The 20,539-nt window shown below is 43.8% G+C and overlaps 2 protein-coding genes across 4 annotated transcripts in view; one reads left to right on the top strand and one right to left on the bottom strand.

Moving 5' to 3' along the window:
- Window positions 1–6,791, bottom strand: part of fryl (furry homolog, like) — a 450,071-nt gene extending 443,280 nt beyond the window's left edge. Inside the window, exon 1 of the mRNA XM_067987951.1 lies at window positions 6,618–6,791. The gene's annotated coding sequence lies outside the window, so the exon portion shown is untranslated. The remainder of the gene's footprint in view (window positions 1–6,617) is intronic.
- Window positions 6,792–7,267: 476 nt separating this feature from the next.
- Window positions 7,268–20,539, top strand: part of ociad1 (OCIA domain containing 1) — a 49,481-nt gene continuing 36,209 nt past the window's right edge. Inside the window, exons 1-2 of one of the 3 annotated variants that reach the window (XM_067987793.1) lie at window positions 7,268–7,514; window positions 20,028–20,112. In XM_067987793.1, coding sequence (XP_067843894.1) covers window positions 7,401–7,514; window positions 20,028–20,112 — 199 coding nt within the window. In that variant the 5' untranslated portion in view covers window positions 7,268–7,400. The remainder of the gene's footprint in view (window positions 7,515–20,027; window positions 20,113–20,539) is intronic. The other 2 variants (XM_067987774.1, XM_067987783.1) reach the window with 2 other exon arrangements.

The following is a 20,539-nucleotide window of genomic DNA, read 5'->3' as shown; positions in this document are numbered from 1 at the left end:
GACATTTACATAAAATAAGGATAGCATGTACGAGTGCACATTTAGTTCAGGCTACAGGAGAATGGAGTCTGTGCACTAGTTCCGGAGCTTACACTGCTAAAACTGGCCTCCTTAACCAGACAGCCCAGAATCATTTTCATGGCACAGATGTCACTTGCAGGCGACTTGAACTAAACAAGCATCAATGACAAGTGCCTTGCTAAGTGCCTGACCTTCTCAGACACACATCTGAACAGCACCTGGAATAGTATACACACAGACATGCACACATCAGTGCCAGGTCCAGTGCTTGACAGTCAGATAAGCAATATTATGATGGATAAAAGGAAAATTTTAAATAAGTTAGTTAAGCTAAGGGAAGACAATGCCTAAGGCCTGACAGGATACACCCTAAGATCAGTGGATGTCCAAAGGGACTTAGGGGTTCAGGTACATAGATCATTGAAGTGTCATGAACAGGTGCAGAAAATAATCAAGAAGGCTAATGGAATGCTGGCCTTTATATCTAGAGGACTAGAGTACAAGGGGGCAGAAGTTATGCTGCAGCAATACAAAACCCTAGTTAGATCGCACCTGGAGTACTGTGAGCAGTCCTGGGCACTGCACCTTCGGAAGGACATATTGGCCTTGGAGGGAGTGCAGCGTAGGTTTACTAGAATGATACCCGGACTTCAAGGGTTAAGTTACGAGGAGAGATTACACAAATTGGGGTTGTATTCTCTGGAGTTTCGAAGGTTGAGGGGTGATCTGATCAAAGTTTATAAGATATTAAGGGGAACAGATAGGTTGGATAGAGAGAAACAATTTCTGCTGGTTGGGGATTCTAGGAGTAGGGGCCACAGTCTAAAAATTAGAGCCAGGAATGAGATTAGAAAACATTTCTACACACAAAGGGTTGTAGAAGTTTAGAACTCTCTTCCGCAAACGGCAATCGATGCTAGCTTAATTGCTAAATTTAAATGTGACATAGATAGCTTTTTGGCAACCAAAGGTATTAAGGGATATGGGCCAAAGGCAGGTAAATGGAGTTAAATCACAGATCAGCCATGATCTTATCAAATGGCAGAGCAGGCACAAGGGGCTGAATGGCCTACTCCTGTTCCTATGTTCCTAAGATCCTGAAGGAGTTGAGCTAGGAAATTGCAGAGGTCCTAGAAATATTTCAGGGCTCTATTGATTGTGGATGCTTAAAAGTGAGTAAGAGGTAATCCAGGTAATTACAAACCAGTTAGCTTAACATCTATAGGAGGGAAAATTAGAGTATTTAATTCAGGATGAAATTACCACATATCTAGATAAAGAGAAAATAGTTAGAAGTAGCCAGCATAAATTTCAAAAGGGACAATCGTTCTCAACAAATCTCATAGGATTCTTTGAGGAGCTAACAGACATGGTTGATGGGGGGAAATGCAGTGGGTGTAGTGTACATGGACTTATGGACAGCCTTTGACAAGGTATCACACGAGAGATTACTAAAAATTAAGGGATATGGAGTTAGAGATAGGATTGCAAACTGCATTAAAAATTGGCTATAAAAGAGAAAACAGAGCAGGAGATAAGGGCAATTTTTCAAAGTGGTTGGAAGTGGGTAGTGGTGTCCCTCAGGGTTTAGTTACGGGATCACTTCTGTTCACTGTGTATATCAATGATATAAATACAGGACTAGGTGGAGTGTTGTCCAGATTTGCGGATGATACCAAAATAGGAAATACCATTCATTCTGTAGAAGACCAAAGGGAACTGCAAAGGGACATTGATAAGATAGAGGAATGGGCTAAAAAATGGTAGATGGAATTCAACATCAGTAAGTGTGACGTGATGCATTTTGGTAAAAAAAATAACATCAGTAATTATACTCTGAAGGAAGTGGGGTCAATGCTCTGGAGGAGCAGAGGGACTTCGACTACAAGTTCACAGAACATTAAAGGCAGCACCTCAGATTGATACGGCTGGTGAAAAAAAATCTAATAGAATTCTAGGTTTTATCTCAAGAGATATGGAATATAAAAGCCAAGAAGTAATGATCAGCCTACATAAAAGTTTAATAAGATCTCAGTTAGAGTACTGTTTCCAGTACGATATGAAGGATATTGAGGCTTTAGAGAGGGTACAGTGCAGATTGACTTGGATGCTGTCTGGTATGAGGAAATACAAATACAAAGACTTGAAAAATTGCAACTTTTTTTGTGAGAATGAAAATTACGGGGCAATATAATAGGAGTTTTTAAAATTTTGAAAGGATGGAACCGGTTGGATAAAAAGATTGTTTCCAATAGTTGAGGGGTCAAAAATGAGATTTAGAGCAGACTACAGGAGACATTTCTTCATACAGGGTTGTGAGGCCGTGGAATTCGCTTCCACGGTGCATGGTTGAGACAGAAACTATGGCAACATTCAAGATTAGATTGGATAGGTGAATGAAGGAAAAGGAGGTCAAGGGATATGGGAACAAAGTGGGTAAATGTGATTGGAATTATTTGCTCGTGTGGAGGGTAAACGCCAACATAGACTGATTGGACTGAATAGCCTGTTTCCATGTTGTAACTTCTATGTATTTCTATGTAGATCCAGAACAGTGGAAACCCTGATATTTCCATGCAACAGACCCATATCAGTGAAAAAGTGGTTCTCCATTTACTGCTCTAGCACTATTACCACTTGAGGTAACAAAACCCTTCTGGAAACGGTATTTGCTGGATGCCTCCAATAATCAAATGCTTCCGGTGGCATTGCTTCAGGTCCACCATCTCAGCTCTAGCTGCAGGTGGGTTAAGTTCTCAGCCTGATCTTACAGGCTAACAATTCGCTTTGCATCTTTTTTAAAATTTGTTCATGGGATGTGGACGTCGCTGGCGAAGCCGGCATTTATTGCCCATCCCTAATTGCCCTTGAGAAGTGGTGGTGAGCTGCCTTCTTGAACCGCTGCAGTCCGTGTGGTGAAGGTTTTCCCACTGTGCTGTTAGGAAGGGAGTTCCAGGATTTTGACCCAGGGACAATGAAGGAATGGCGATATATTTCCAAGTCGGGATGGTGTGTGACTTGGAGGGGAACGTGCAGGTGGTGTTGTTCCCATGTGCCTGCTGCTCTTGTCCTTCTAGGTGGTAGAGGTCGCGGGTGTGGGAGGTGCTGTCGAAGAAGCCTTGGCGAGTTGCTGCATTGCATCCTGTGGATGGTACACACTGCAGCTACTGTGCGCCGGTGGTGAAGGGAGTGAATGTTTAGGGTGGTGGATGGGGTGCCAATCAAGTGGGCTGCTTTGTCCTGGATGGTGTCGAGCTTCTTGAGTGTTGTTGGAGCTGCACTCATCCAGACAAGTGGAGAGTATTCCATCACACTCCTGACTTGTGCCTTGTAGATGGTGGAAAGGCTTTGGGGAGTCAGGAGGTGAGTCACTCGCTGCAAAATACCCAGCCTTTGACCTGCTCTTGTAGCCACAGTATTTATATGGCTGGTCCAGTTAAGTTTCTGGTCAGTGGTGACCCCCAGGATGTTGATGGTGGGGGATTCAGTGATGGTAATGCTGTTGAATGTCAAGGGGAGGTGGTTAGATTCTCTCTTGTTGGAGATGGTCATTGTCTGGCACTTGTCTGGCGCGAATGTTACTTGCCACATATCAGCCCAAGCCTGGATGTTGTCCAGGTCTTGCTGTATGCGGGCTCGGACTGCTTCATTATTTGAGGGGTAATGCAACTGAACACTGTGTAATCATCAGCGAACATCCCGACTTCTGACTTTATGATGGAGGGAAGGTCATTGATGAAGCAGCTGAAGATGGTTGGGCCTAGGACACTGCCCTGAGGAACTCCTGCAGCAATGTCCTGGGGCTGAGATGATTGGCCTCCAACAACCACTACCATCTTCCTTTGTGCTAGGTATGACTCCAGCCACTGGAGAGTTTTCCCCCCGATTCCCATTGACTTAAATTTTACTAGGGCTCCTTGGTACCACACTCGGTCAAATGCTGCCTTGATGTCGACGGCAGTCACTCTCACCTCACCTCTGGAATTCAGTTCTTTTGTCCATGTTTGGACCAAGGCTGTAATGAGGTTGTGCTGGAATACAATTCTGCTGCTGCTGATGGCCCACAGCACCTCATGGATGCCCAGTTTTCAGCTGCTAGATCTGTTCTGAATCTATCCCATTTAGCACGGTGGTAGTGCCACACAACACGTTGGATGGTATCCTCAGTGCGAAGACGGGACTTTGACTCCACAAGGACTGTGCAGTGGTCACTCCTACCAATACTGTCATGGACAGATGCATTTGCAACAGGTAGATTGGTGAGCATGAGGTCAAGTAAGTTTTTCCCTCGTGTTGGTTTGCTCACCACCTGCCGCAGGCCCTGTCTGGCAGCTATAAGAACATAAGAAATAGGAGCAGGAGTAGGCCAATCGGCCCCTCGAGCCTGCTCCGCCATTCAATAAGATCATGGCTGATCTGATCCTAACCTCAAATCTAAATTCATGTCCTTCAGGACTCAGCCAGCTCGGTCAGTAGTGGTGCTACCGAGCCACTCTTGGTGATGGACTTTGAAGTCCCCCACCCAGACTACATTCTGTGCCCTTGCTACCCTCAGTGCTTCCTCCAAGTGGTGCTGACCATGGAGGAGGATTGATTCATCAGCTGAGGGAGGGCGGTAGGTGGTAATCAGTAGGTTTCCTTGCCCATGTTTGACCTGATGCCATGAGATTTCATGGGGTCCAGAGTCGATGTTGAGGACTCCCAGGGCCACTCCCTCCTGACTGTATATCACTGTACCGCTACCTATAGTTGGTCTGTCCTGCCGGTGGGACAGGACGTACCCAGGGATGGTAATGGAAGAGTCTGGGACATTGGCTGAAAGGTATGATTCTGTGAGTATGGCTATGTCAGGCAGTTGCTTGACTAGTCTGTGGGACAGCTCTCCCAATTTTGGCACAAGTCCCCTGCTGCTAATCCCAAGAGGTATCCAAAGCGACTTTTATACTTATTGCTTGCACAAATGCAGTTATTTTAAAGTTGAATTAGCAAACTTTGCGCATATCCAGTTGCTCTGTTGCTGCAGCATGTGCCCTGCAGTATAAATGGAGCCCATGCAGCAGCAAGGGGACTGGCACAACTACCGAACTGTTCACAACATAAATGGAGTAGCTCTCTCAAATGCACCCTGCAGAGCTCCGACATTTGGACACATCATACTCAGGCCAGTGTGAACACTAACACACACACACACACACACACACACACACACACACACCAAAGTCAGATTTGTTAATGTGTAAATCCTGACTTTCACACACACATCATAGCCAACACAAAGAAAGAATGAGCTTTCATTTATATAGCACCTTTCATGACCGAAGGATGTCCCAAAGCACTTCACAGCCAATGAAGTACTTATGAAGTGCAGTCTCTGTTGTAATGCAGGAAATGTAAATCTGGACACTCATACTCAGTTTATATTAAGAAGCCATTTGCACTGGTTTCGGAATACAAGTCAGTTCCACTGATGCCAAATTCACCTATTAATTCAGTCTGATAAGTTAAACTTTTTGAGCACAAAATTCCGACTTTGCCATGTTATTTCCTTTGCTTCATTCAAATTATTTGACATTTGAAATTTTTAAATACAAAAAAAAGGACTGAATTATCAGGAGTAAACTGTGTTCTGTGGATGTCAGTGGAATACTCTTTCGACCAGCAACGTCAAAGCCACATTGCTGGACTACACAAGCGCCAAAAGGCACATTCAATACAAGTGGCACAAGTAACAATCATTACCTTTGCTATTGACAGCATTTTGATTCCAAAAATTGGTACTGAATCCCATTTTCGATGGGGGGGGGGGCATCAGTGCCTCAAGAGCTACATATGCTGCACTGTTTAAAATACAGGGTTGCCTCCAGCACCACGCTTGTCTCCAATGGTAAAATATAAGGTAAAATAAAAACAGAACATGCTGGAAACATTCAACAGGCCAGGCAGCATCTATGGGGAGCGGAGGATAGGGTTAACATTTCAGGTCTACGACCATTTGTCAGAACCACGTTTTATTTCAGATCTGCAGCGTTTTGCTTTTTGTATTCCAAGGTAAAACTGGTCTCATGCATACATCAGACTCCGGACACTGTAAACTCTCAAGGCTCACAAATCAGCCAAGTGTTCATACTTACACACCACAGCCAGAGACAGAATAACTGAGGGACTCTCACAAATTCACATCCCAGAGCCGGTGACGGGATAACTCAGGGACTCAAACCATCTCTCTCTCTCACACACACACACACACACATACACAGAAAGGATAACCCAGGGACAGACAAACATACACTACAGCCAGAGACAGAGAAAGGATAACCCAGGGACAGACAAACATACACTACAGCCAGAGACAGAATAACCCAGGGTCTCTCTCACTCACACGCAAACCAGCCACACGCTCAGCATCCATGCCGACGAGCTTTGTTCACCCCGGGCCCCAGCCGAGCTCGGCCTCACACTCATTCTCAGGCGCTTTGTTCACCCTCTCTCCAACTGTGCCCGTGGAACTTGTCTTTAAACCCACCGGGCAGGACCGGGCCTGCCGCCCGCCAAAGGCTCTCTGTGAACGATCGAGATCGGTTCCGCGCGTCTCCTACCTGTGGAGCTGGTGCCCGGGCTGGTGTTTGTCAGTGGCCCGGTACCGGGCGCTCTCCCCGTGTTGCTTCCAGTTCCCTCTGATTGCTCCCGGCCCCTCTTCCCCCTCTCTCTCTCTCTCTCTCCGGGCCCAGCCGTCTCTTCCCCCCGCTCACACTCGCCACTCGCGTTTTTTTCCTCCGTGACAACCGGACTCGCTGTTCTCAAAAGTCCCGCCTCCGGCCTCGCCGGATTGGTTCGATGACGTCACGTTACACGGGCTATCTGCCGCGAATTGGCTTGTCTATTGGTCGAGGAGGCTGTCGATCAGTACTCGTCACACAGCCTCGCGGCGTTAATCACTTCCGTTCTGCCGTTAGTTTAAAGGCAAATGAGGAAATGTAGATAAAAGTAGGAACACAGAACAGGATCGTGTGAGCTCATTTCCACGGGATGTGGAGTCTTTCACTTTATAAATCACTGTTTCTTTGTAGCTCTATTTCGTTAATGTTTTGGTACAGACGGTGCTATAAACGTATGCAGTTCCTTTTCTGAAGATACCAATCTGTCAATCACACCAATTTATCAGCACCGCATGTTCCTGCTTTTAATCACGTATTTGTTGGTGGATCTGTTATTTCCTCCTGTTTGATGGTGTGAGCATATGATTATTGACCTAATTTAGGGTCTGTCCGCGGTTTCATTTCCGGGATCATGGTTGATTTTAAAGAAATGCTTCCGGGTTTCAGTCAGGACGGTCGTTGGAAGTTCTGGGGGCTGCTCAGTGCCTCGCGCGGTGACCGTTGATGGCGCGTGCTCCCGCGGGAGTGGGCGACCCCGTGAGCGGGGAGCAGGAGCAGGAGGAGGAGCAACGGCCCGGGCTCGGGCCCCGGCCCCGGCCCCGGGTCGGGTCGGCTCAGGTATCCGCTGAACAGGGCTGACCGCGCGCCGCGCAGTTGTCGACCTCGGGGGGGGGGAGAAGGTCTTAAGCGTGACATTAGGAGTCGGTAGAAGTGGAGGCCGGTGTTTACTGTCGAGGCGGCCGGCAGCAAGTCGCTGTCTGATTCTAATTTGAGGATATTTCAGTTCCCCGCCCCCCCGATTTCCGCCTGTGATGAGTCCTCCGCTACCGAGAGCGGAGGGACATCCGCTAGTGTTAGTGCCCCAATCGGGTGTAACCTTCCGTCCCCGTCCCCCCCAGTGGGGCCGTGACCTACGAAGTGCGCCGCCTTGTTAGACTGACATCTGAGCAGAGCCGCCCCCCCGGTCCTTGTCCGCCCGCACTCCCTATCGTCGAGTCCCCGGTGAACACTTCGAGCAGAGTGAGTGGCGCTCGGTGTCCGTGACACGGAGATATCAGGACTAACCATGGCGATCAGTCACGTTGACTGGGGTGGAAAAGCATTTGATTCAAACTGGCGTAATGCTCCAGTGAGTGAGTCTGACTCTCTTGTCTCCAGGTTACAATGCCCCTGTTACAAATTGTGGGTCTGCACTGGATATTCTCTCGAATTCAGCATCAACACTCTGTCCCGTAAGCAGACCCCCGCCCCTTTCAATCAAGAGTTTACTTTTACTGCCAAATACCTAGTTCATAGGATAGCGTATTTTTAAAAAATGTTACTAAAGTCATTCTTCAGAACGGAGGGCTGTAGAGTGTTCAGATGTGCCTGAAACTTGCACTGAGCCTGTTTGGGACAGTGTTGCAGACCAAAGACTGAAATTAGACTGGGAGGGGGAGTTAAAGTCGTAAGCCGCAGATAGCTCTGTCACAATTGCGGACAGAACGGAGCTGTTCGGCACAGTGGTCATCCCAATCTGCATTTGGATCTCCAATATAGAGATCACACCTTGGGAAGCAAGTACAGTATCCCCTTTCCCCTCCTTTTCCCCAATATTACTCGAATGCTTACTTTATCTTTCAAGCTTCAGTTCTAATGAACTGAAATGTCAGTAGCCCGCATTTTTTCAATGGATGCTAACTGGCCTGTTGTGTATTTCCACCTTTCTGTTTTTTTCTTTGTACTTCTTGTCATGAGTTATGAGACCTATGATAGTGCAGATAATTGTAAGATTACAATTTGGAAATCAGTATACATTTGGTGGCCTGGGTGTAGAAAATAACTGGTGTGAATAATAGGGTAGTATTAGCCCTGCTTCACCTTGGCTCCATTGTCTCTTCGTCAGGAATGTTGTGGGTTCAAGCCCTACTACAGCACATAATCTATCCTGACACTCCAATGGAATACTGAAAGGCTGTTGTATTGTCTTTTGGATAAGATGTTAAACTGGTGATCTACCTGTTGGTTCAGATGGATGTTAAAAATCCTGTGGCACTATTTGAAGAAGTGGAGAAATATGATGAGGCACTACATAAATGCAAATCTCTTTTCACTGCCAGAAGTTTGTTTGAGTGCCAGCTGAGAACAGGATCAGTCCATGCTATGATGCCCCCTGATTAAATGGCTCACTGGGCTCACACATGAATGGGTGGATTGAATACCATCATATAAAGACAGGTTACCAGTACAGTGTTTGTGAAACTATACCCCACCACTTGCCTCTTGAATCCAGAGATCTTGCCATCACCATACTACCCAATAAAACTTTTCAGGTATTGTGCTCCATGCAAAAAAAAAAGTGCTTCCTGACATCAGTCCTGAACTTGTCTTTTGATAATTTATACCTGTTGGGCTAACTGGTCTATAATTCCCCGGTTTCCCTCTCTCTTTCTTAAAAAGCAGAGTGATATGTGCAATTTTCCAATCTCGAGGGACAGTTCCTGAATCAAGAGAACTTTGAAAGATTATATTCCCTTATCCTGCAGACATAGTTTAACTTGAAATAATGCTTCAGATTAGCATTTTCTATTCCATCTAGTACCTTATGTACCTCAATGAGTACCCCCTCATTTGCTTCCTTTCAAAGGCTGCAGAGTCTGTTTTCCCAATTATTTCCTCCTAATTCAGTCTTCCGACACTGAGGGTCAGCCTCATGATGTTTTTCTGCACTATTTCAAGGTCTGGCAGTTTTCCTTGTGCCTTAGTGGCCAGAATTGAGCACTGTACTCAAAGTGCAGCTTGACCTAAACACGTCGGCATCGTTACTGCCTATGGATCTAATTGTGTATTGCTAAATTTGCCTAGAGAGAGTGGGGGGGGGGGGGAAGAGAGAGAGAGAGACACGCGCACACACACGTCCAGTGTTCAATAGCATCACTGCACTTGGATGTGCAGGATTATCAAAACTTGAATTCAGTTTTAAGGGGGAAATAAAGCTGAAAGTGACTGTGCAGTTGACGGATTGTCGTAAAAACCAAACTGCATCACTATTGTAAAACCTGTCGTCCTTACCTGGTCCAATGCCACAACCACGTGGTTGACTCTAACTGCTCTAAGTGGCCTACCAAGCCACTCCCTTGTATCAACTATAATCTTTCAAAGTTCTCTAGATTCAGGAACTGTCCCTCGAGATTGGAAAATTGCACATATCACTCCGCTTTTTAAGAAAGAGAGAGGAAAACCGGGGAATTATAGACCAGTTAGCCTAACATCTGTTGTGGGGAAAATGCTGGAGTCTATAATTAAGGATAGGGTGACTGAACACCTCGAGAATTTTCAGTTAGTCAGAGAGAGCCAGCATGGATTTGTGAAAGGTAGGTCATGCCTGACAAACCTGATTGAATTTTTTGAAGAGGTGACTAAAGTAGTGGACAGGGGAATGTCAATGGATGTTATTTGTATGGACTTCCAGAAGGCATTTGATAAGGTCCCACATAAGAGACTGTTAGCTAAGATAGAAGCCCATGGAATCGAGGGGAAAAGTACGGACTTGGTTAGGAAATTGGCTGAGCGAAAGGCGACAGAGAGTAGGGATAATGGGAAGGTACTCACATTGGCAGGATGTGACTAGTGGAGTCCCGCAGGGATCTGTCTTGGGGCCTCAATTATTCACAATATTTATTAACAACTTAGATGAAGGCATAGAAAGTCTCATATCTAAGTTTGCTGATGACACAAAGATTGGTGGCATTGTAAGCAATGTAGATGAAAACATAAAATTACAAAGCGATATTGATAGATTAGGTGAATGGGCAAAACTGTGGCAAATGGAATTCATTGTAGACAAATGTGAGGTCATCCACTTTGGATCAAAAAAGGATAGAACAGGGTACTTTCTAAATGGTAAAAAGTTAAAAACAGTGGCTGTCCAAAGGGACTTAGGGGTTCAGGTACATAGATCATTGAAGTGTCATGAACAGGTGCAGAAAATAATCAATAAGGCTAATGGAATGCTGGTCTTCATATCTAGAGGACTGGAGTACAAGGGGGCAGAAGTTATGCTGCAGCAATACAAAACCCTGGTTAGACCGCACCTGGAGTACAGTGAGCAGTTCTGGGCACCGCACCTTCGGAAGGACATATTGGCCTTGGAGGGAGTGCAGCGTAGGTTTACTAGAATGATACCCGGACTTCAAGGGTTAAGTTACAAGGAGAGAATTCACAAATTGGGGTTGTATTCTCTGGAGTTTCGAAGGTTAAGGGGTGATCTGATCGAAGTTTATAAGATATTAAGGGGAACGGATAGGGTGGATAGAGAGAAACTATTTCCGCTGGTTGGGGATTTTAGGAGTAGGGGGCACAGCCTAAAAATTAGAGCCAGACCTTTCAGGAGCGAGATTAGAAAATATTTCTACACACAAAGGGTTGTAGAAGTTTGGAACTCTCTTCAGCAAACAGCAATTGATACTAGCTCAATTGCTAAATTTAAATCTGAGATAGATAGCTTTTTGGCAACCAAAGGTATTAAGGGATATGGGCCAAAGGCAGGTATATGGAGTTAGATCACAGATCAGCCATGATCTTATCAAATGGCGGAGCAGGCACGAGGGGCTGAATGGCCTACTCCTGTTCCTATGTTCCAAACCACTACAAAGAAGCAGTAATTTAAGAAGAATGCCCACCACCACCTTTGCATGGCAACAGCCCTTGCCAATGAAGTCCTTATTCTGAGTTTATTTTAAAAATACTCCCTTTACCAACAAACTCCAGTGTATTGATTTTTGTGGGGATTTGTTCAATACTACAGTCATGCCTTTAGATATTTTCATTCTTTTTATATTTACCAATATATACTGTGATTACATGTTGCAGTGATGCTGGTGTTGCACAATTGGTTCCTATCTCTGAGACCAGAGGAAACCAATGATGAAGGATTCACAAATACTATTTGTGCTTAATGGGCTGAATGGCCAGTTTCTAGAATTCTATTGCAGAACTAAAGTACACTATGGAAGTAGTAAATTCTTTACTAACTGAAGATGTTTTTTCCTTTTGATTTTTGCATTTGAATTTAAAAGCAGTTATAGCAAAGTGTTGACTTAAATTGTAATTTTTCTTTGCAATACACCTTTGAAAGCGGTGATAATGCATACAAATTCAGAAGTCAGCTGGAAGGGTTTAACGTTGTCAGTTGTTCCACCACAAAACGTTTTGTGGATTTGCCTTGCATGTGTAACGGAAGTGTTGATGTTTTTAAAATAAGTGGGGCAAATGCACAAGAAGACCAGAATCACAGGAATGGAGCATTCAGGAGGAGATATAGGCCTGGAGGAAACTGCAGAAATCAAGTGTGGCAAGGTCAAAGAGAAATTTATAGATGAGAACAAGGATTATGAATTTAATGCATTGGGGATGAGTGCCAATGCAGGACAGTGAGGACAGAGGTAATGGACGAATGGAGTTTAATGTAGCACAGCATCCATGTATATTAGAGTTTTGGACAAATTGGAATTTATGGATGGTGGAAGCCAGCATGGAGAGTGTTAAGAGTACTTGAGTTTGGAAGTGACAAAAGTGTATGTAGGGATTTTGTTGGTGATGGGTCATGTTGCAGAGGTGAAAGGAAGTGCTCCTGATGATGGCTGGGATGTGGGGTTCAAGCTCATCTCTGGGTCAAACAGGACCAGCTAAGATAATGGACAATTTGGTTCAGCTTGAGAGTGAGCAGGGAGATGGAATCAGTGGCAAGGGAGCAGAGTTTGTGGTAGGGATCATAGACAATAGCTTTGCTCTTTGCAAAGTTGAGCTGGAGGAAGTTGTGACTCATCAAGATTTTATGTCTGATAGCACGTAGCCAATCAAAGGGTCCAGAAGTGGTGGAGAAATTGGAATTGAGCATTATCAGTGTGCATGTGAAAGCTGACCTTGTGTCAGCAGATGATGTTGTAAGTGTGTGTGTGTGTGTTTCGAGGAGATGAGAGTAGATACTTGGGTAGTGGGGGGAGTGCTTGGATGTAATGCTTCGGGATAGGAAGAGAAGCCACTACTGGAGATGCACGGATTGCATTCAGATAGTAATGGAAGCTTGCAAGGGCAATCCCATAAGAGCTGGACAGCAAAGGAGGGGTGTTGGAGGGAAATAGTAGTCAAACGTATCGAAAGCTGCAGAAAAATTGAGGATAATGCACTACAGTCACAGAAAATTATAATTTGTGAGTTTGGCTAGGTCCATTTTGGCCCTAAGAAGGAAAAGACAGATTAGAGGGATTCAAATGGAGCTGGAAGGCATCAGTACTTTCAAGGACCTTATGGAGCAGAAGGAGTTTGGAGATGAGATGGTGGTTGGAGAGGATGGGTGGAAATCAGGTTATTTTGAAGGGGCTGAAAGACTTTGGTTTAGAAGGGAGCGAGAGATGGTAGCTGAGGAAAGCGAACCATTGTCTTTGTCAGCTGGGATTGGTGTGGGGGTAGGCCAGGAAGGGCAGTTGAGTGGAGAAAGGATCCATTGCACAGGAGGTGGATCTTGTCAGCGAGATGCACTTTTGGGGGGGGGAAGAGAGGGAGGGAGGTTCGTAAAGAGATTGAAGCTCATTACTTGGTCCCAGTTAATTATCAATCTGAGGGCAGATGCTTCTCCACAGTAAGGTAGGTGGTCCGCGGATGAATCACACCCAGGCCATGCCCACGTTGCTAGCAGATGCTTGGAGAAACTGGAGAATGGATCTCCATCTAGCCTGTCCTCTGGACCAGGGAGAGTGTTTGGATTGCGAAGACTTCAGGAAGGGAAAGGTGATTAACTTTTCCATTTATTGGTCAAGTTGCTTCTCATGATGTCTGTAGAGCACTCCTTATGATAGTGATGGCTAGGTGATATTTTTGTATGGGTGCTTGTAAAATTTGATGGCAAAATTTCATTGAATAAAGCTACATTTTGTAACTAAGATTGGTTCTTGCAAATAATTGTCATATTACATTCCATTGTGTACTGTATTTACAACACAATCTTGCATATTAGTCAATGTTCAAGGTTGGTGGTTTCTAGTTTTGTGAAAAAATAATTGGAAGAAATACCAGTAAAAATCCCACAGGCCAACTAACAGAAATTAACTTACTCAGTTACCATAAATTAGTGATCCTAATTATATTTATAACAGATGAAATTGCAGAATGTGATCATCAAAACATTGGTTAAAAATTCCTGAAATCTAAGTAATAGAATGGAATTTAGCTGAGTTGCTGTTAAAGCAGTGGCCCTGATGATGATCAGTCTTTGGGTGACAACAATTTGTAAACTTCTCCAGGCACTGAAGAAGACGGAAACATTAACCGATCACTTCAATTAAAAGTAAAAATAGGTAGCCAATCCAATCCCGTCAGTTTCTCACCAGGTTATTTTGAAATTACCCTCTATAGCAGGGATGTCAAACTCAACTTACATAAGAAGTAGGAGTAGGCCACACAACCCCATGAGCCTGCTCTGCCATTCAATAAAGCCATGGCTGATCTTTAACCACAACTCCACTTTCCCACCATATCCCTTGATTCCCTTAATGTCCAAAAATCTGTCAATTTCAGTCTTGAACATACTCAACGACTGAGCGTCCACAGCCCTCTGGGGTAGAGAATTCCGAAGATTCACAACCCTCTGAATGAAGAAATTTTTCCTCATCTAGGTCCTAAATGGCCGATCTCTTATCTTAAGACTACGACCACTACTTCTAGACTCTCCAGCCAGAGGAAACAACCTCTCAGCATCTACCCTGTCAAGCCCTCTAAGAATTTTATACATTTCAATGAGATCACCTCTCATTCTTCTAAACTCCAGAGAATATAGGCCCATTCTACTCAATCCCTCCTCATAGGACAACCCTCTCATCCCAGAAATCAATCTAGTGAACCTTCGTTGCACTGCCTTTAAGGCGTATATCCTTCCTTGGGTAAGGAGACCAAAAGCGTAATCAGTACTCCATGTGCGGTCTCACCAGAGCCCTATATAATTGCAGCAAGACCTCCTTACTCTCATACTCCAACCCCTTTGCAATAAAGGTTAATATGCCATTTGCTTTCCTAGTTTCTTGCTGTACCTGCACGTCTGTGATTTGTGTACAAGGACACCCAAATCCCTCTGACTGCCAACATTTCTTAGTATCTCACCTTTTAAAAAATATTCTGCTTTTCTACTCTTCCTGCCAAATTGGATAACTTCACATTTCCCCACACTAAACTCCATCTACCATCTTCTTATCCACTCACTTAACCTATCTATATCCCTTTGCAGCCACTTTGTGTCCTCCTCGCAGCTTACTTTTTCACCTAGCTTTGTATCGTCAGCAAACTTGGACAGATTACACTCAATCCCCTCATCTAAGTCATTGATATAGATTGTAAACAGCTAAGGTCCAAGCACCGATCCTTGCGGCACTCCACTCGTTACAATCTGCCAACCCAAAAATGACCCGTTTATTCCTACATGGTGGCCTGATCCGAAATCCTGGCACTTGGTGTGGGCCACATTCCACATAAGTTATTTGGACACATTGGGGTAGAAATTGTTTTCTGTTTTGCCCATTTTTTTTAAGCTTAAAATGGGTGTAATGTAACTACAGGCCAGTTAGCCTGACATCAGTCATTGGGAAAATGCTGGAATCCATTATTAAGGAAGTGGTAACAGGACATTTAGAAAATCATAATATGATTAGGCAGAGCAAACATGGTTTTATGAAAGGGAAATCGTGTTTGACAAACTTATTAGAGTTTTTTGAGGATGTAACTAGCAGGGTAGATAAAGGGGAACCAGTGGATGTAGTATATTTGGATTTTCAAAAGGCATTCGATAAGGTGCCACATAACAGGTTGTTACTCAAGATAAGGGCTCATGGGGTTGGGGGTAACATATTAGCATGGATAAAGGATTGGTTAACAGACAGAAAACAGAGAATAGGGATAAACGGGTCATTTTCAGGTTGGCAGACTAACTAGTGGGGTGCCGCAAGGATCAGTGCTTGAGTCTCAGCTATAGACAATCTATGTCAATGACTTAGATGAAGGGACTGAGTATAACGTATCCAAGTTTGCTGATGATACAAAGCTAGATGGGAAAGTAAGCTGTGAGGAGGACACAAAAGAGTCTGCAAAGGGATATAGATAGGTTAAGCGAGTGGGCAAGAAGGTGGCAGGTGGAGTATAATGTGGGGAAATGTGAGGTTATTCACTTTGGTAGGAAGAATAGAATATTTTTTAAATGGTGAGAAACTATTAAATGTTGGTGTTCAGCGGGATTTGGATGACCTCGTACAAGAAACACAAAAAGTTAGCATGCAGGTACAGCAAGCAATTAGAAAGGCAAATGGCATGTTGGCCTTTATTGCAAAGGGGTTGGAGTGTAAGAGTAAGGAAGTCTTGCTGCAACTGTACAGGGCTTTGGTGAGACCTCACCTGGAGTACTGTGTACAGTTTTGGTCTCCTTATCTAAGAAAGGATATACTCGCCTTAGAGGCGGTGCAACAAAGGATAGCTAGATTAATTCCTGGGATGAAAGGGTTGTCCTATGAGGAGAGATTGGGTAGAATGGGCCTATGCAGTCTGAAGTTTAGAAGAATGAGAGGTGGTCTCATTGAAACATAAGATTCTGAGGAGGCTTGACAGGGTAGATGCTTCCCGGCTGGAGAGACTAGAACTAGGGGGCATAGTCGCAGGATAAGGGGTCGGCCATTAAAGACCTAGATGAGGAGGAATTTCTTCACACAGGATTGTGAATCTTTGGAATTCTCTTATCTCAGAGGGCTATGGATGCCGAGTCATTGAATATGTTCAAGGCTGAGATAGATAGATTTTTGGACACTAGGGGAATCAAGGGATATGGGGATCGGGCAGGAAAGTGGAGTTGAGGTCAAAGATCAGCCATGATCTTATTGAATGGCGGAGCAGGCTCACAAGGACGTATGGCCTGCTCCTGCTCCTATTTCTTATGTTATACAAATTTCTGGGCGCGAGGTCTCCCGCTGACCACATCTCTGTCGCCATATTAGTCCTCACTATTTTTAAGCAGCCTTGGCAACCCCCTGAAATCAGCATTGGATCAATTTAAATATGCAAAAAAGGTCCTTCCCCTGTTTTAGGACCCTTCTGCAAAATATATGAAAAACTAGGGGGAGCATGCACCATGCAAATTCCGACTAGTTTTTCCAGTTCCGCGCAGCCTTAAACAGCGGTCCCCCCAGTCCCAACCCAAGTTTCCCGTCCCACTGCCGCCGATTTTTTTTTCCTTCCCTCCCCCACCCCCCCCCCCCCAACTGTAATCATCCTCTTCCAGCCCAACCCTGCACTTCTCCATGCTCCAACTCTTCACCAGCCGGTCCTGTTTCCGGTCACTCCTAAGTGAGTGCCGACTCTCTGTTTTTGACTTGGGGGGGCGTTGCCGTCCCATTTCGGGACATAAGGCAGTACTGAGCACAGGATACCACAGGCCGTATCCTGTATCGAAACGTATATTTGAAACCTGTGCTCTATACCGATAGGAATTGAAATGTACCTGCTCACTTGCTAATTGGAGTACTTTTAAAGAAATGCTATTTCGAAAAGGACCTAATTCTTTGACGAAGTAATAGAGAGGGTTGTGCGGTTGATGTTGTGTACATGGACTTTCAATGAGCGTTTGATAAAGTGTCACATAATAGACTTGTTAGCAAAATTGAAACCTATGACATTAAAGGGGCAGCAGCTGCGTGGATATGAAATTGGCTAAGGGACAGAAAGCAGAGAGTAGTGATGAACTGTTGTTTTTCAGACTGGAGGGAAGTGTACAGTAGTGCTCTCCAGGGGTTGGTGTTGGGATCACTGCTTTTTTTGATATATATTATGACCTGGACTTGGATATACAGGGCATAATTTCAAAGTTTTCAGATGACATGAAACTCAGAAATGTAGTAAACAGTGAGGAAGATAGTTACAGACTTCAGAAGGACATAGACAGATTGGTAAAATGGGCAGACACATGGCAGATAAAGTTTAACACAGAGAAATGTGAAGTGATTGATTTTGGTAGAAAGTATGAGGAGAGGCAATATACACTAAATGGTACAATTCTAAAGGGGGTGCAGGAACAGAGAGACCTGGCGGTGCATATACACAAGTCTTTGAAGGTGGCAGGACAAGTTGAGATGGCTGGATCCTTTGGCTTTATAAATAGAGGCAAGGAAGTTATGCTCAACTGTTATAAAACATTGGTTAGGCCCCAGCTGGAGTATTGTGGCCAATTCTGCACACCACACTTTAGGAAGAATGTCAAGGCTTTGGAGAGGGTGCAGAGGAGATTTACTAGAATGGTACCAGAGATGAGAGACTTCAGTTATGTGGAAAGACTGGAGAAGCTGGAGTTGTTCTCCTTCGAGCAAAGAAGATTAAGAGGAGATTTGATAGAGGTGTTGAAGATCATGAACAGTTTTGACAGAGTAAATAAGGAGAAACTGTTTCCAGTGGCAGAAGGGTTGATAACCAGAGGAAACAGATTTAAGGTAATTGGCAAAAGATCCAGAGGCGACATGAGGAATAAAATTACGCAGCGCGTTGTTTTGATCTGGAATGCACTGCCTGAAAGGGTGATGGAAGCAGATTCAATAATAACTTTCAAAAGGGAATTGGATAAATACTTGAAAGTGGAAAAATTTACAGGGCTATGGGGAAAAGCTGAAAAAGGAAAAAAGTCCTTTTTTGGAGGTGAAATCTTGCTTATAATTTTTATATGTAAGAAAACAAGTCCAAAGGTGGATGCAAAATACTGGGAGGGGAGTAGGGACCAATGTGGTTCACAGGTTGACTGATCATGAGCCATGACGTGTTATCAATCAGGTGCTTAATTCATGGCTTCCAGACTATTTATATAATAGCTGTGTCTGGATAACTTCCTCACATGAGCTCATCCCTCCTTAGGTCTTTGTCCTTTCGATCATACCCCCACATACTATTTAAAGTGCCTCCCTTTCAAATGATGACCTGCTCTAACATGCAAACAAACTGCCCACCTCAGTCTCTTGAGTCATGGCATAATTCCATGAGTTGTCACATTTTGCTGCAATTTCTGCCTATTCATTTTAAGTTAATGGAATTATGCCTCCATCGGATCTGCCTCAGGCAGAATCATAAAATCATAGAATGATACAGCACAGATGGCCCATCATGCCTGTGCCAGCACTTTGAAGAAGCTATCCAATTAGTCCCATACTCCTGCCTTTTCCCCATAGTCCTACAATCTTTTCTCCTTCAAGTATTTATCCAATTCCCTTTTGAAAGTTATTATTGAATTTGCTTCCACCACCCTTTCAGGCAGTGCATTCCAGATCATAACAACTTGCTGCGTAAAAAAAAAATTGTCTCTGGTTCTTTTGCCAATTATTGTACCTTAAATCTGTGTCCTCTGGTTACTGACCCTTCTGCCATTGGAAACAGTTTTTCCTCATTTACTCGATCAAAACCCTTCATGATTTTGGACACCTCTGTTAAATCTCCCCTTAATCTCAATAAACAATGGAACATCACACCAGACATTGTTTTAGTTTTAAACTATTAAGCACATTTATTGAAATAATGAACAAATGGAAAAGTAACAATATAAATATGCATATTTTACAGTTGCGATCTCGTGTCTCCTTGAAATGGAAAACAAAAAGTTGCAATCTAACTGCTAAACTGTTCTTGAATAAGCAACTTATAGATCCATAGCTCCCCTCCTGTCTCCTTTACAAGCTGCAGAAGCTAGTTAAATCTACCTGCTTTTCTGTGACGATTTCTATTTATTGTACTTAACTCCACTCAAAGGATGGTTCTCAGTTTGCTCCTTTTTCGACCTCTTGATCTGTTGGCAAGCCTTATTAGAAATTCATAACTGGCTTCCATACCTGGAATTGAACCGTGTTAGACTCCCTCTCAAGCCTGTTTATGGGGAGCCAGTAATGACAAACCTCAACATTTGTAATAATATAGGCTGGTGTACGGATCAGAAATTGATCCTGGGACCTACATGGCCTGAATGGCTCAGTTCCACACTAGGCAGTGTATTTACCAACTAAGCTATGGAGATGGCTATGTGCAGTTACATTTTTCTGTAAGTTTCTTTTCTGAGTAGATGAATGAATCCCATCTTTTGTCATTCTCCAGGTTCCAATGAGTACTTCATACATCCCTACAGAAGAAGAAAGGAGAGTCTTCAGAGAATGCAATCAGGAGAGCTTCTATTATAGATGTATGTATAAATTCTTAGTCAGTTGTTGTTTGCTTGTAGTCAGTGAGTTGACATTTAAAATTTTATTTCAATCAGAGTAGAATTTAATTTGTTTATTGATGTTTAAGCAGCAGCAAGTTTGATCTCTTTTCTCAAAGATATTCACCCCACACAGTAACGTGTTTTATTTTCCAAAATTATTTTTTTAATTTAAAAATAATTTCAAGATGTACTGAATTCTGCTCTGGGATGTATTTCCCTGCAGTGAGCAGTTGAGAGATTCTGTTTAGGATTTGCAGGTCAATGACTCATCGTGCAGTAATGATGCATATTCACCCAGTCACTCCTGCTTACCTGGTGGTACTATAGCTAATTAACCAAAATAATTTTAATGAGTAATTGACAGTAACAATATTGAAAGTTGTCTATGCTTGAACAATAATTGTAC

The sequence above is a fragment of the Heptranchias perlo genome, chromosome 1 (assembly GCF_035084215.1).
Source record: "Heptranchias perlo isolate sHepPer1 chromosome 1, sHepPer1.hap1, whole genome shotgun sequence".
Classification (NCBI taxonomy): Eukaryota; Metazoa; Chordata; class Chondrichthyes; order Hexanchiformes; family Hexanchidae; genus Heptranchias; species Heptranchias perlo.
Note: the sequence above shows the minus strand (reverse complement) of the source record. Positions and strands in the feature narration are given on the sequence as shown.